This window comes from Mytilus galloprovincialis, chromosome 3 (assembly GCF_965363235.1).
Source record: "Mytilus galloprovincialis chromosome 3, xbMytGall1.hap1.1, whole genome shotgun sequence".
NCBI lineage: Eukaryota > Metazoa > Mollusca > Bivalvia > Mytilida > Mytilidae > Mytilus > Mytilus galloprovincialis.
Genome location: NC_134840.1, coordinates 5,563,939 through 5,581,096, shown reverse-complemented (window position 1 = coordinate 5,581,096; position 17,158 = coordinate 5,563,939). Strand labels below are relative to the sequence as shown.

Below are 17,158 nucleotides of genomic sequence, written 5' to 3'. Positions count from 1 at the left end.
CAGAAATGTTATTCACTTTAATTATAAAGTGGCGTATTCTCGAGAGAAAAATCAACAACACTATAATATACACTTGATCACATTTCTAAGGAAACACGGAATTGTGAAGAAGTAATGATGTTTTAATCCTCGTTTTATTCCATTGTTGTAATTATAGCCATGCAACCTTTATTTTTCATTATCCAACTTTTTAACTATAAGTATCTTTTTGCCTTTTAATGATTTCATATTAATAAAACTAATGAAATGAAAATGTTGTAAATTAGTTTAATCGTAATGTTAAAAGCATGGTTAAAATTCCAAAGTAATTTTTCTCGAAATTCATTTTCAAAAAGTACCAAAATACCGTCAATTCAACATTACGTGAGCTATGCAATCATAAAAACTCGTTGTTCAATTACAAGTAAATTCACAAACCAATGCAGTAATGACCTATTTTCCCATAGAAAATTAGTCTTATTTATTGTACTGCAGGTGCGAATTTTGGATTTTGGAAAGGGAAACAAGGGGAGATTGGAGGCAATCCCAATGTAACGTTTCGTTTGTAACTTGTAAAAAAAAATATGTTTTTATCAAGTATGTAGCTCAATTTGGAAGACCCGGACACGCTGTCCCCTTAATGTGTCTCTGTGTAGGATAACGAGTATAAACTAGATATGTTTTGTTGCAGAACTGAGAGATAGTAAACAAGACAAATAGTTGATATTAGAGGATTAAGAGAGGGAGAGAGATTAACAAATAATAGATAAACAATAGATATCACAGGATTCAGACGAAGAGAGAGCAATAGATAACAAAATAAACAATTGATATCAGGATTGAGAAGGAGGGAGAGGGAGCGACAGTTAACAAGTCAAACCGTTAATATCAAAGAATTGAGAGAGAAATGGATAATAAGACAAACAATTGATATCACATAATTGTGAGGGGAGAGAGTGATGGATAACAGATAAACAGTTGATTTCACAGGACTCAGAGTGGGAAAGAGCGATAGAGAACAAGACAAACAGTTAATATCACAGGACTCAGAGTGGGAAAGAGCGATAGAGAACAAGACAAACAGTTAATATCACAGAATGGAGAGGACAATGGACAACACAACAAACCGTTAATATCACAGGATTCAGAGTGGGAGAGAGTGATGGATAACAAGACAACCCTTTAATATCACAGGATTCAGAGTGGGAGATAGTAATAGATCACAAGATAACCCTTTAATATCACAGGATTCAGAGTTGGAGAGAGTAATAGATAACAAGACAAACAGTTAATATCACAGGATTCAGAGTTGGGGAGAGTAATAGATAACAAGACATACCTAAAATATCACAGGATTCAGAGTGGGAGATAGTAATAGATAACAAGACAAACCTTTAATATCACAGGATTCAGAGTTGGGGAGAGTAATAGATAACAAGACATACCTTATAAATATCACAGGATTCAGAGTTGGGGAGAGTAATAGATAACAAGACAAACCTTTAATATCACAGGATTCAGAGTTGGGGAGAGTAATAGATAACAAGACAAACCTTTAATATCACAGGATTCAGAGTTGGGGAGAGTAATAGATAACAAGACAAACCTTTAATATCACAGGATTCAGAGTGGGAGATAGTAATAGATAAAAAGACAAACCTTTAATATCACAGGATTCAGAGTGGGAGAGAGTAATAGATAACAAGACAAACCTTTAATATCACAGGAATCAGAGTTGGGGAGAGCAATAGATAACAAGACAAACCTTTAATATCACAGGACAGAGGGGGAGAGAGTGATGGATAACAAAACAATCCTTTAATATCACAGGATTCAGAGTGGGAGATAGTAATAGATCACAAGATAACCCTTTAATATCACAGGATTCAGAGTGGGAGAGAGTGATGGATAACAAGACAAACCTTTAATATCACAGGATTCAGAGTGGGAGATAGTAATAGATCACAAGATAACCCTTTAATATCACAGGATTCAGAGTTGGAGAGAGTAATAGATAACAAGACAAACAGTTAATATCACAGGATTCAGAGTTGGGGAGAGTAATAGATAACAAGACATACCTAAAATATCACAGGATTCAGAGTGGGAGATAGTAATAGATAACAAGACAAACCTTTAATATCACAGGATTCAGAGTTGGGGAGAGTAATAGATAACAAGACATACCTTAAATATCACAGGATTCAGAGTTGGGGAGAGTAATAGATAACAAGACAAACCTTTAATATCACAGGATTCAGAGTTGGGGAGAGTAATAGATAACAAGACAAACCTTTAATATCACAGGATTCAGAGTTGGGGAGAGTAATAGATAACAAGACAAACCTTTAATATCACAGGATTCAGAGTGGGAGATAGTAATAGATAAAAAGACAAACCTTTAATATCACAGGATTCAGAGTGGGAGAGAGTAATAGATAACAAGACAAACCTTTAATATCACAGGAATCAGAGTTGGGGAGAGCAATAGATAACAAGACAAACCTTTAATATCACAGGACAGAGGGGGAGAGAGTGATGGATAACAAAACAATCCTTTAAAATCACAGGATTCAGAGAGGGAAAGAGTGATGAATAACAAGACAAACAGTTAATATCACAGGATTCAGAGGGGGGAGCGATGGAAAACAAGACAGACAATTAATATTTTAGTATTAATGAATGGGTATTTTTATAGTGGCCCTGTTATATGTCCAAGGTCTATAATAATGGTCGATGAAGTGTTTAATGGCCCGAGGCAACGCCGAGGGCCATTACAGACATCCGAGGTCATTATTACTGACCAAGGACTTATAACAGGGCCATTATAAAAACACCCATTTCTTAATACATTTATTAACCAACTGAAAAAAGGTGTATGTGTTGCTGCCAACTTGATGTACTCTCTTACTCTTTTAATGACAGTTTAGTTTGAAAAAAAATAATTTGTACTTCACCATGGTCAAGCTTTAAATATACCAAATATCCAAGATATTAAGTTAAAAGAAGTTATGTGTTGAAAAACAGGATGAACAGTGATCTCTTTATATGGTACTTTAATGTTTGTTGCTGGTTACTAAACCAAATAAAATAAAATACAAAAAGGTATACTCTTTACATTTTAATTTTATTAACTTTATTAAAAACCCTAACTCGGCTTAATACAGACAAGCTGGGCATTAATACAGGGCCATTACAGAAAAAAACAGGGCCATTACAGAAATAACAGGGCCATTACAGAAAAACAGAGCCATTACAGAAAAACAGGGCCATTACAGAAAAACAGGGCCATTACAGAAAAACAGGGCCATTACAGTAAATATGTTGTTTTTAATAACCAGTCATTTTTGGCAATAATGTACTTAGTTGGTTAATAAAACAGGATTCAGAGGGGGGAGAGTGATGGATAACAAGACAACCCTTTAAAATCGCAGGATTCAGAGGAGGGAAAGAGTAATAGATAACAAGAAAAACAGTTGATATCACAGGATTCAGAGGGAAGAGAGTGATGGATAACAGACCAACCAATTGATATCACAGGATTGAGAAGGAGAGAGAGCCGCGATTGATAACAAAACAAACAATTGATATCCATCAAGAATGCGAAAAGTATAGTAAAGTATAGTAACAAATCTTGTACATGTATTATGCTATTGGAAATGTACGCATGATATACCTAACGTTTGAGGCAAAAAATAACAACCGTAATTAAGGTAAAGTTAAAAATCGTTTGCTGTTTGAGTTCGGTCTTTCATCTGCATACTGAAATATTGACATACATATCGAGTGAAGGATCACTCGGGACTAATAATTAACCAGCAGTGACACCCAGTGGTAGTCATCAAATGTTCAATTCCATTATCAAATGAATATCTTATCTTTAACCGGTATTAATGTATATTGTGCTTCATGAATTTCATTCTCTTTCAAACCACATGGAGTATTTAACGACACTTCATATTCATATGTTCTGGAATACATTGGTGTTGATAAGGAACCAATTCAATCAAAGATGATAAAATCTAAATATTTCGAAATCTCCTCATTTCTTGAATTGTTTTGTCCGTCCTGGATATCTTTTTCGTAGTCCTTTTCATATTTTCTCTGGTGCAACCACTAAGGTATTTTACGATGACGACAAAACTATGTGTGGCACAATAGGATTTGTATTAACCTACCAGAACAGCGTAATTTATAGGGTTGCCGGAGGTATGAATTATTTAATGGTGTCAGCCACTTCAATAGGGTACTACATCTATTTCCCAATCCCATTATTTTTATTCTCGATTCATCTATGTACCAATGTTGTAATTAGCTAAACTTATATCCAACAATTGTAGTATAGTTGGTGACTTATTTCAAAACTACAGGGTTTTTACTGTTTATTATAATGAGTTGAATATGAAATCTCATCCTTCATCCGATGTCAGTCTTATCATAAAAAAAACTACTTAATCACATGCGAATACCCACTCTCTTGGTATGTAATATTTTACCAGATGATAAGCATGAAACAATGAAAAAGAGCAAAAGCAATGAAAATTTCAGTATGAGAAGGAAATAAACACAAATGGGGAAACATTGCATGTTATTACGTTCTATGTCTATGTAGAGAGTTGTCTCATTGGCACTCGTACCACATCTTATTTTATAAATATTGACGCTATTATCTTACCTGAATACATGTACTATTTTGTTTGTTGCTTTCCAGTGTGAAATATTTAATGCATATTCAGTACAACCATACTTTTAGATGTATCCATATTGATGTGCAGAAAAAATATTTTTAACGAAGAAAACAAACCGTCCTCAACTATCCTGGTAAAGTGCATACCTGCCAACATTTCAAAATGACCATTGAGGGTTTTACGAGCAAGATGGCTATCATAGTCCAACAAAACATTTAAAGGGACCTTCAAATAAATTTTAGTGTTGTTCATTTGCTTCTTCGTATTTTTACAATCCTTTAGCCATGTTAAAATTGATTGTTTTGTTTTAAAATGTGTTCATAATTTTTCCTTCGAGATTTCCAAATCCCCCGCAAAAAAAAAAATTGAGACGCAATAGTGTGCGTAACGTCAAAGCTATAGACAAAGGATAATAAAGTCTGAGATTATTGACATCTCCATCTCGTTAGGTTTGAAATGATTAGTTGATGATATGGACATGATTTTTTAATCTTCTCCGACGAGTTTCAAAGTCAGTCAAGGACATGATAACTAATGAAGCAAGTTTGGTCATCTGTTAGATATTAACCATGTGTGTTAAAACAATGGGTTATAGAGTCAAATTAAAAAGGGCACTGTACATTAGAAATATTAAGTCACATAGTAAAATGTACAATACAACTCATCCAAGGAAAAAGAGTCTTGCAATAAAAAAAAAAACGGCAAACCTTCAAAGATCTTGTCTTATGTGGCTGTATCATTGACAAATACCTCTTTCTTAAGGCTAGCTTTTAAAGGTGGACTAACAGAATTGTTTTTACAATGAAACTACTTATGTTTCCTTATCTGGTTCGAAGAAAAAACTGTAGCTGGAATTATACGTATACGGTTCAAGTACTTTAAAACATAAACCATGTGTGCATGTGTGTTAATGTTGTTGTACATTTCATAATCTACACATTAAAGGAAAACAAATGCTAGCCTAAAACTTCATGATCTAGAACCAGGTCTATATACTACTAGTATGTGATATTGTTATTGTTTTGTCTATTTACATTTGTATTTACTATTTGTATAGATCGGCAAGTTCGATTTCTAGAACATCAAATTGTACAATTTCCATTGAGTCTTCTAAGAATCAATGTATTTGTTTGGAAACGTGACAAGGGAATGTTTATTGAGTTCTCAGCCTTGCCTTAATCTCATTACCATGTAGTTTAATTTCCCAGGAATATATCATATTTGATTGAGACTAATGGTTCAAAGTAAATTATATATATATATTGATCTAACATTGTAGGACAAAATTTCAGATGAACTAAATTGGTGACACAAATTTTTTATCTGAGTTGACATTCAATTTGCCAGCATCCTGAAGTGAGTTACAAATTAGATGAGGAAAAGTTTTATTCGTCGATAGAAAGTTTACTTTTTATATATTCTAACTGCCCGAGTGGTCAAAGGTGTTGAACATTGTTGCTAAGATGCCATAGAAGCATAGGTTCAAATAATACCGAGGAAGACCTCAAAGGAGTAGGTCCAGTAAGACCAATTTTTGGGCCCAAAATATAGCAATTTTACAAAATTTTTAAATTGTAAACTTTTAGCTATTTATTGGAAACTAAAATGATAATTATGGTAACACAAATTTCTGATCTGAGTTGCCATTCAATTTGCCACCATCCTGAAGTGAGTTACAAATTAGAAATGAAATGAGAGAAAAAAGGAAAACCCAACGATTATGGTTGATGATTTGAACAGTATGAAATGAGAGAAAAAAGGAAAACCCAACGATTATGGTTGATGATTTAAACAGTATGAAATGAGAGAAAGAAGGAAAACCCAACCATTATGGTTGATGATTTAAACAGTATGAAATGAGAGAAAAAAGGAACCCAACGATTATGGTTGATGGTTTAAACAGTATGAAATGAAAGAAAAAAGGAACCCAACCATTATGGTTGATGATTTAAACTGTATGATATGAGAAAAAAAGGGAAAAACAGGGATTATGATTGATGGTTTAAACCGTATGAGAGAAAGAAGGGAACCCCAACGATTATGGTTGATGATTTAAACAGTATGATATGAGAAAAAAAGGGAAAACCAACGATTATGGTTGATGATTTAAACAGTATGAAACGAGAGAAAAAAGGGAAAAAACAGGGATTATGATTGATGGTTTAAACCGTATGAGAGAAAGAAATAAGACGGTTATCACATGTATACTACTAGATAACAGTTGTGTTGTCTATAGATTTATAATAAGTTAAATCTTCAAGTATTGTTTTACTTAAATATCGATTAAATAAAATTGAGAATGGAAATGGGGAATGTATCAAAGAGACAACAACCCGACCATAGTACAGACAACAGCAGAAGGTCACCAACAGATAAAACATACTTGTAAAACTTTAAAGTCGCCATTATAAACACCTTTTGAAACATTATTTCTTTAAATTTTCATTAGGAAATTGTGTTGTGCTGTATGACTTACTGGTCATAATGGTATTGCAGTATACATTTATAAAACTTTTTTTTTCACTGAAATTCCCTCTCTCTCTCGTTACTTTTTTCTTCTTTACTAATTATTAAGCCCATCATTTACAATCTAAAGATAATTTCAAATTCGGTAGATGTTTGTACTTTTTACTTGAAACACTTCCTAAAGGTTCAATTTCATTCGGAATATCTTTATCCGTCTATTTCGATGAAATCAGCTATTTGAAAATGAACATGCTCTAACCAAAAATATAAGTCTCCACTTCAACTGTACACTGCTTTATTATTTATAAGATTCACATGTGTGTTCTTCGTTATAGAAAATGTATTATAAAAAGTATATCTCAAGTCAATTTGAATCACTCAAATTATTTTAACTTTAACTAAATATTTGACAACATTTTTATTACCAAATAAAAGCCGACAGACGTGGTATCTTTACATCTTTACCCAAAGTGTATTATGTTGTCTCCCTCAAATGAAAACGGATCGTGATGTTTAAAGGTTCTAGCTGCTCCTTATCAATTCCGTATACACTTGTCCAGAAGAACAGTAAATAACGTCAATGGAATAAATACAAATATACCAAAAAAAGGTCTTAATAAACAACGAAGATCACAACAACTAGATACAATATAATGGAAAAGAGAAAAACACCAAAAGAAAGACAGACTACGTGTGTTTTGTAACTTACGCTGTCCATTTGATCGCCGAATAATGTTTTCCAAAAACGTATTTTGTGGAGCCACAAGGCCCCTCCTTGCACCTGGCATGTTTATGGATAATGAAGAAAACAATGAACAATAGAAGATTTTGTACACAAATTAACCCATAATTCCATATTTGTCAACTGTTAATAAAATTTCCGTTTTCAGTTGGTTCAAAAGAACATTCTGGTCCAAAAAACATTTTTTCCTAACATGTCTAAGTCATGTTTATTTTAATTTTCGATATTATGTACATGGTCAAATCGGTTTAATAATTAATAACCATTTTGTTATTATTGCGCATGTGTCGCACAGGTGACGAAGCACCTGACAAGTTCGTTTGATACTGCTAATTCGCAGCCATTCTACAATAATATGATGTTAGTTGTTATGGTAACGTCGCCTATATTGTTATTGTCGCACACCCGTAACCGTTTCTGATAAAAGTCTAGGCAATTTTTATCAATTCGTTCAATCAATGCAAAATTTAGATGTAAAGGGAGTTTTAAAAATATGATTTTAAAATATTTGCATGATTGAATCAATTATTATTGGAGACTGCAAAACGATCATTTGCGCGAGGTTGTTTAATCGATTTACAGAAGCTATATTCAATTATTTATTCATGAAGGTAAAGGTGTATGTTAGACTTGCTTTGTTTGGTTAACTATTGATTTGCTAATTTGTATGATTTAACTGGTTCATTTAAATTGCACCATTCGTTTTTTGTAGTACATATAATTTGTCTTTGTAAATAGCAGTTTGCTCGGAAGTTTCAATATTAATCAACTGTATAAGTTGTTTTTACTTGAACTTTTCAGTATATTTTTCTATGAATCCAGTTCCAAAAAATAAGATATCCCTATTCACTTAACTGGGAATACTAAACACGAAAACAATACTGAATAAAATTATGACCATCAATCAAAATGCAATTTCCTTTCTATTGCTTGTTACAACTGTTTAATTTATGAAGTTAAATTTTCAAATGATTTTATGTAACGTCATAAAAGGATAGAAAAAATAACACTTCCCTAAAACATAGCTGTGTCTATATATCTTGGCATTGAAACTGTGTACAAAAAGGGCGCCTTTTCACCAAAGTCCCACTGTACAATTAGTTTATTTTAAAAATAAATGATTGCCAATATGTACAGCAAATCATAATGTCAGCAAAACTGTCAAAACATTGACTACATTCAACATGCCAGAAGAAAATAATCATAAGTGGTCCATATCAAATACTACAGAAGGAATTCATCATTGGTGATGTAATACAGTGTCTGTCCACATCCGTTACTATATGAGGAAATCATCATTGGTCAAGTTACACGGTGTCTGTCCACATCCGTTACTATAGGAGGAAATCATCATTGGTCAAGTTACACGGTGTCTGTCCACATCCGTTACTATAGGAAGAAATCATCATTGGTCAAGTTACACGGTGTCTGTTCACATCCGTTACTATAGGAGGAAATCATCATTGATCAAGTTACACGGTGTCTGTCCACATCCGTTACTATAGGGGAAATCATCATTGGTGATGTTATACGGTGTCTGTCCACACCCGTTACTATAGGAGGAAATTATCATTGATCAAGTTACACGGTGTCTGTCCACATCCGTTACTATAGGAGGAAATCATCATTGGTCAAGTTACACGGTGTCTGTCCACATCCGTTACTATAGGAGGAAATCGTCATTGGTCAAGTTACACGGTGTCTGTCCACATCCGTTACTATAGGAGGAAATTATCATTGGTGATGTTATACGGTGTCTGTCCACACCCGTTACTATAGGAGGAAATTATCATTGGTCAAGTTACACGGTGTCTGTCCACATCCGTTACTATAGGAGGGAATCATCATTGGTCAAGTTACACGGTATCTGTCCACATCTGTTACAATAGGAGGAAAAATTATCATTGGTCAACTTACTCGGTGTCTCTCCACATCCGTTACAATAGGAGGAAATCATCATTGGTCAAGTTACACGGTGTCTGTCCACATCCGTTACTATAGGAGGAAATCATCATTGGTGATGTTATACGGTGTCTGTCCACACCCGTTACTATAGGAAGGAATCATCATTGGTCAAGTTACACGGTATCTGCCCACATCCGTTACTATAAGAGGAAATCATCATTGGTCAACTTGCACAGTGTCTGTCCACATCCGTTACTATAAGAGGAAATCATCATTGGTCAACTTGCACAGTGTCTGTCCACATCCGTTACTATAGGAGGGAATCATCATTGGTCAAGTTACACGGTATCTGTCCACATCCGTTACTTTAGGAAGAAATCATCATTTGTCAAGTTACACGGTGTCTGTCCACATCCGTTACTATAGGAGGAAATCATCATTGGTCAAGTTACACGGTGTCTGTCCACATCCGTTACTATAGGAGGAAAAATTATCATTCGTCAAGTTACTCGGTGTCTGTCCACATCCGATACTATAGGAGGAAATCATCATTGGTCAAGTTACACGGTGTCTGTCCACATCCATTACAATAGGAGGAAATCATCATTGGTCAAGTTACACGGTGTCTGTCCACATCCGTTACTATAGGAGGGAATCATCATTGGTCAAGTTACACGGTGTCTGTCCACATCCGTTACTATAGGGGGAAAAATTATCATTGGTCAAGTTACACGGTGTCTGTCCACATCCGTTACTGGAAAAGAAAATCAACATAAGCGATGTAACACCATGTCTGTTTCTTGTTAATTCAGATGAGCTTTCATTCTATTTTATTTCTATTTTTTTTTATTAATTTGGATGAGCTTCCTTGGTATCATTTTTGTAAATTCGGACGAGCTTCCATCATATCGTTCTTGTTAATTCAGATGAATTTTCATCCTATCTTTATTGTTAGTTCGGATGAGCTTCTGTCCTATCTTTATTGTTAATTCGGATGAGCTTCTATCCTATCTATATTGTTAATTCGGATGAGCTTCTATCCTATCTTTATTGTTAATTCGGATGAGCTTCTGTCCTATCTATATTGTTAATTCGGATGAGCTTCTATCCTATCTTTATTGTTAATTCGGTTGAGTTCTATCCTATCTTTCTTGTTAATTCGGATGAGCTTCTATCCTATCTTTATTGTTAATTCGGATGAGCTTCTGTCCTATCTATATTGTTAATTCGGATGAGCTTCTATCCTATCTTTATTGTTAATTCGGTTGAGTTCTATCCTATCTTTCTTGTTAATTCGGATGAGCTTCTATCCTATCTTTATTGTTAATTCGGATGAGCTTCTATCCTATCTATATTGTTAATTCGGTTGAGCTTCTATCCTATATTTATTGTTAATTCGGATGAGCTTCTATCCTATCTTTTTTATTGGTAATTCGGATGAGCTTCTATCCTATCTTTATTGTTAGTTCGGATGAGCTTTAATCCCATCTTTCTTGTTAATTTAGATGTGCTTTTATCGGATCTTTCCTGTTAAAAAGTAAAATCACAAAAATACTGAACTTAGAGGAAAATCAATTTGGAAAGTCCATAATCACATGGCAATTTCAAATAACAAAACGCATCAAAAACGAATAGACAAGAACTGTCATATTCTTGACATGGTACAGGCATTTTCAAAAGTAGAAAATGGTGGATTAAACCTGGTTTTAAAGCGCTCACCCTCTCACTTTGATGACAGTCTCATCAAATTCCGTTATATTTACATTGATGCGTTAACTAAACAGACACAATAAATAAATAGTCAAAATATGGGTACATCAGTCATAATCGTATAACAATTTTAAAAGTGACAATTTAACAGAACACAAAAACATCTATCTACAAACACATTCATTGATTTATGTGTCTAATATGGATAAGTTTCCATCCTATTTTCTTGTTTATTTGGATGAGCTTGCTTGCTATCTTTTTTGTAATTTCAGATGAGCTTCCATCTTATTTACTTGTTAATTCGGAAGAGCTTTTATCCAGCTTTCTTGTTATATGGTTGAGTTTCCATCCCATTTTCTTGTTAATTTCGATGGTCTTCCATCTTATTTTTCTGGGTTTTTTTTAGATGAGCTTTCATCTTATCTTTTTTGTTTATTCAGATGTGCTTCTATCCTATCTTTATTGTTAATATGGATGAGTTTCGTTTGCTTATTAAGATAAAAAGTAATAACACGCTTCTACCTATTACAAGTACATGTATATCTATTGGTAAAAAAAAATGTTGTTTTCTGATTATTGAGTCTGGTCACGCATCGTTAAGCCTTTTCAAAAATAATATGAACCTTTTTGCTATGTAATAACATAGTTCTATTTAACTTGACTTTCTGAAACATAATAAATATTATTTTTCAACTTTCAAATATATCATAATATATTGAAATGCGACCATTTTAGATCCAAAACGTGATATTTTCTTAATGATTCTTTCATGATTGTATGTCGTCTTGTGTCATCTTAAACAAGTACTACAACTTGTCATTAACTTAGTGCGCAGTATTATTAAGCGTGGAGAGGGCTTACATAGGCTATGCCTGTTGCCCAATCCAATTCAATTTATTTGAATAAAATATTGTTTAAACTAAAATTAAGCAAGTTAAATCGTTTTGACAGACTTATTTTTTTTCTGATTTCTTCCAGCTTTTGAAAATACAGCACTTTTTCACAGATTTTGAAGCAGAAATAACACGATCCAATACCAGATCTTTCACGATTCAATTGCAATGCTTTACCACTATTAGTCATCCTTTCACGATAATTTTTATAGATAACCCTTGTGACACCGGTGTCATCCGAATTAACAAATGAATGTCCATCAGAATAAACAAAACTGATAGTGTGGAAGCACATCCGAATTTACAAAGAAGATAGAATGGAAGCACATCCGAAGTTACTAGATAGATAGGGTGAAAGCTCATCTAATTTAACAAGACAGATGGAATCTTTGAAACTGAAATTTAATGTGCGTATAGCTGTGTGTTTGTTTTATTCCAGATTGACTAGAGAGTAATAAGATTTCACACAACGTCGCATGTATGTACATATCCAAAATCAGGAACCTCTGGCCTTTTTAAGTATTGTGTTTTTATTAAGTTTAAGTTCATTTATATGTTGACTCTGGTGTACATTAATCTAAACAAGTATATTTCATGAAGGGGCCAGCTGAAGCCCGTCTACAGGTACGGGATTTTCGCATTCCATGCGTTTAAGACCCGTTAGTGGCCTTTAACTGTTTTCTGCTCTTTTGGTTGATTTGTTCTGTACTTATTCATCCCCTCATTGTGTTTTTTTTTGTGCTTTGATAATTTTTGTTTTCCTGTCTTTTATTTTTGCTAATGTGCTTTCTCTTTATGCCTTTTTGTGTTTCTTTGTTTGTGTTATAGTGATTAAGATTATTATTGACTGGTGTCCCTTGTTTTTGACATTTTTACCTATTGTGTCTTTGTTTTGTTCACACATCGTTTTTATGCGACCGTGGATTGAACCTGGTTTTATAGCTAGCTAAACCTCTCACTTGTATGACAGTCGCATCAAATTCTATTATATTGTCACCGATACGTGAACAAAACAAACAGACACAATAGGTAAAAAGGTAAAAAAAATAGGGGTACAGCAGTCAACATTGTGTTATCATCTAAATTATATAAAAACAACAAATGTAACGAAGAAGCACAAAAAGGCATACATCAAATTTAACATCCTCATTTTGTTTATATTATACGATTTAATTTATCTATGTAAAATGCACCCATAAAGGATGGAGGGTTTTAAGTACTGGTGTAAAATTGCGCGTTTGAAATTCGCACAGGTAGACATGAAATAATTTTGTCGTTCAAAGTTATCTATAGTTTTGGACTCGAAATTACATACATCACATATACGAGCTTCCCTTTTCAGACATATACCCTAAACTTGACTACATCGGTCACATAAATACCAGAGTATGTCAAACGGGATAAAACCTTAGAATATAAAAACAAAATCACTCACTAAAACAGCAGTTTACCCACTTCATTCTCGTATGGAATATTATATATTTATCAATTCACACGATGTTCGGGAGCTTGCAGATGATACTCAGTATATTAAGTTATCAAATTCTGAGCAAAAAAAATACTGAGCTAGGATTTTGTGAAAGTGTCAAGACCTTCTGATTGATAATATATTCAGTGTCTACTTCACAATTAATACAGGATGGTCTATAGTTTTATAATCTGCGTGAAAATTATGTGAAGAATTTCATCTACTTTACAGTTTTACCTTTATTTGTCTTTGAACTGTTATGTTACATTTGACTCTAGACGTGGTTCGGTATATGTGTTACAGTGAATTTGTATAATCAGGGATTATGTAGAATCCCTGATTTTTCAGGGAATATGTAGAATCACTGAAATCATTAGTAATTATATATAATCCCTGAATATGACCAGTGATTTTACATAATCACTGAACATTTTAATAATTATTCTACATATTCCCTAATATGATTTCAGGGATTATCAATAATGTAAGGATCCTTTGTTTGTTAAAAAATAAATAATATAAACAAATTATTATTTTTTTCTTTCATATTACTTGCCAGATGAAATAATTTTGCTTTTAAACACAGAGGATAATCTTAAATATATAACCAACACAGGGTTTCGAGATAAAGTTGAAGACTTCAAAATTAATAATAATCAACATTCCCTTTATAGCGATAGCTTTACATATAAAAAGAAGATGTGGTATGATTGCCAATGAGACAACTATCCACGAAAGACCAAAATGACACAGACATTAACAACTATAGGTCACCGTATGGCCTTTAACAATGAGCAAAGCCCATACCGCATAGTCAGTTATAAAAGACCCCGATAAGACAATGTAAAACAATTCAAACGAGAAAACTAACGGCTGTATTGTTTGTTGCTATTTGTAAATCCACAGAGCTTCCCGGTTTCAGGTTGTTTGCTTTTGTTTGTTTTGATGTGTTCCTTATTTATGAGGGTGAGTCCAGATATGCGATTCGAAGGCATAATAATTGTATTGAGTTGTTTTCATTTTGTATACCGTTTTATTTTTATTTTACTTATTTTGTATTTTATCTCGAAAGTGTATAATTATGCTTCACTATATTGACTGCATTATCAACTACCAAAACGTTTTTAGCGTCTTTATATAGATTTTGCGAGTTTTGGCGATTTTTTTCGGAATGGAACAGGGAAGACAAACCTAAGCGGTAGTCATACTATGCTTTACTATACTCTGAACACACAGAAAGACATGAATATGAGTAGCAATAATTATATCCAAAACTTACAGAATGGACCGCTCATGCAATGACAAGATTAAACAGCTAGATTTTATTCAAGGCATATAGCGTTGACTATTATACTGGTTATGGTCCAAGGGACGAAGCTACAGAGGAAGTAAAAAAGAGGTGTCCTACGAAATCTTGAGTGATGTAACAGCAAAAAGTACCTTACGTGATATGCTAATAGCAATGGGTGATAAATACAAAGATATGATCAGATAATGTTATATAAGGAGATGTGATGGAGAAGTATGGGTATGGTGTTATTTATGAGAATTTAAAATTATTTAGATCCTATTGTCAGACTAACAACCTTATTATTGGCTCCAGCATATTTCAATACTAAGATATTCATAAATACACATGGTCTTCGAAAGATAGAAACATCAAGAATCTGATTGACCACATCACGATTGATATAATCCTGGTACTTTTGAAAAGGTCTCTAGAAGATGTAAGATCATACCGAGTGGTGTTAATGTTGCTAGTGATCATAAATTAGATATTTTTAAAGTAAAGTTAAAGCTTTGTCTTCAGAGAATAAATAAAAACAGAAGAAAAGACATGAAACATATATATAAGTTACAGATACCGAAAGTTGCGCAGGAGTTCAATCTCAGGTTAAGGAACGGATTTCAGGTATTTGGAGAAACAGAAGGCATGAAAGAACAGTGGATAGATAACAAAAAGCAATATATGAGGTTGGTAGTCAAACACTGGTTTGAATATGCATGTGAACTTTGGGATAATATGGGTATTGTAAAAAAAATAGAACAGCTGCAGCTTGAGGCAGCCAGAATTGTAACAGGTCTTCCTATTTTTACAAGTAATAGAATTATTTATGATGAGGTTGGTTGGGAAACTCTAGCTGAACGAAGAGAAAGAAGGAAGTCACAATTATTCTATAATATTCAACATAATAATGCACCAGCCTATCTTTGCAATTCAATTCCACCAACAATCCAAAGTACAGCTGTTTATCCATTACGTAATGGGAATGATATAATATACCCTTTTTGTAGACTTTCATTAACCCAAGAATCCTTCATACCTTCAACAATACGACTTTGGAATAACCTTAATGTGGTGACACGCAACATTGACTCTTTAGGTAAATTAAAACCGAACTAAAAAATCTTAAATTGAATTCAAAAGCCCAAGTTCCAAATCATTATGACTTTGGCAATCGTAAACTAAATATTATTTTGACACAACTTAGGTGCTCAGCTTCTTTTTTTAATTATGATCTCAACAGAGTCAACATTATTTCAGATCCGTCTTGTAGTTGTGGTGCTAAGTGCGAAGATTCACGTCACTTCTTTTTTTTATTAACCTAATTATTCGAATATAAGAACCAATAAAATTAACGGTACCAATTTTGTTGCACCAGATGCGCATTTCGACAATACATGTCTCTTCAGTGATGCTCGTGGCCAAAATATTTGAAATCCAAAGCTTATAAAAAAGATGGAGAGCTTTAATCCAAAAGGTCCAAAAAGTATAGCCAAATCCGTGAAAGGAATCAGAGCTTTGCATGAGGGAGATACATTCCAAATTATTTAATAATCTACATTGGTTACCAGATAACTCTCTACTAAATTTGATTTAAACTAAACTAAAACTGGTTTTAAAAGACGGGAAACAACCAGAATGTATCACTGCCAACAGTATTCAGTATCCACAAAATTCATGAACGAAAGCAGATAAAATAAAAAAATCGGTGCTACCAGATCGCAATGACAGAAAAAGACAAAATTTTGTACAAGTATGATAAAAGGCAATGTATAGATAATACAACAAAAGCGTGCAGACGATACAGGAAACAAGGGAGAGCAAAACAAGTTATATATGCTGAACAAGAAAATTTCAATCAGTGTCATTAGAGGAAATATGCCTGAAAAGTCAAGAGAGACACGTAATAACAAACGAGAAGGTACAGATATAGAGATGGGAAGAACATTTTGAAGAGATTATTTTTATTTTGCAACATCCACCAGTGCTAGTAAATATGGAGATATTGTTGGTATGAACAGT

The 17,158-nt window shown here is 33.4% G+C and overlaps 1 protein-coding gene across 1 annotated transcript in view; it reads right to left on the bottom strand.

Moving 5' to 3' along the window:
* The window catches only part of LOC143067031 (voltage-gated delayed rectifier potassium channel KCNH1-like), a 78,774-nt gene extending 70,624 nt beyond the window's left edge, over window positions 1-8,150 (bottom strand). The window contains exon 1 of the mRNA XM_076239968.1: window positions 7,843-8,150. Coding sequence (XP_076096083.1) covers window positions 7,843-7,921 — 79 coding nt within the window. The 5' untranslated portion in view covers window positions 7,922-8,150. The remainder of the gene's footprint in view (window positions 1-7,842) is intronic.
* Between the last annotated feature and the right edge of the window lie 9,008 nt (window positions 8,151-17,158).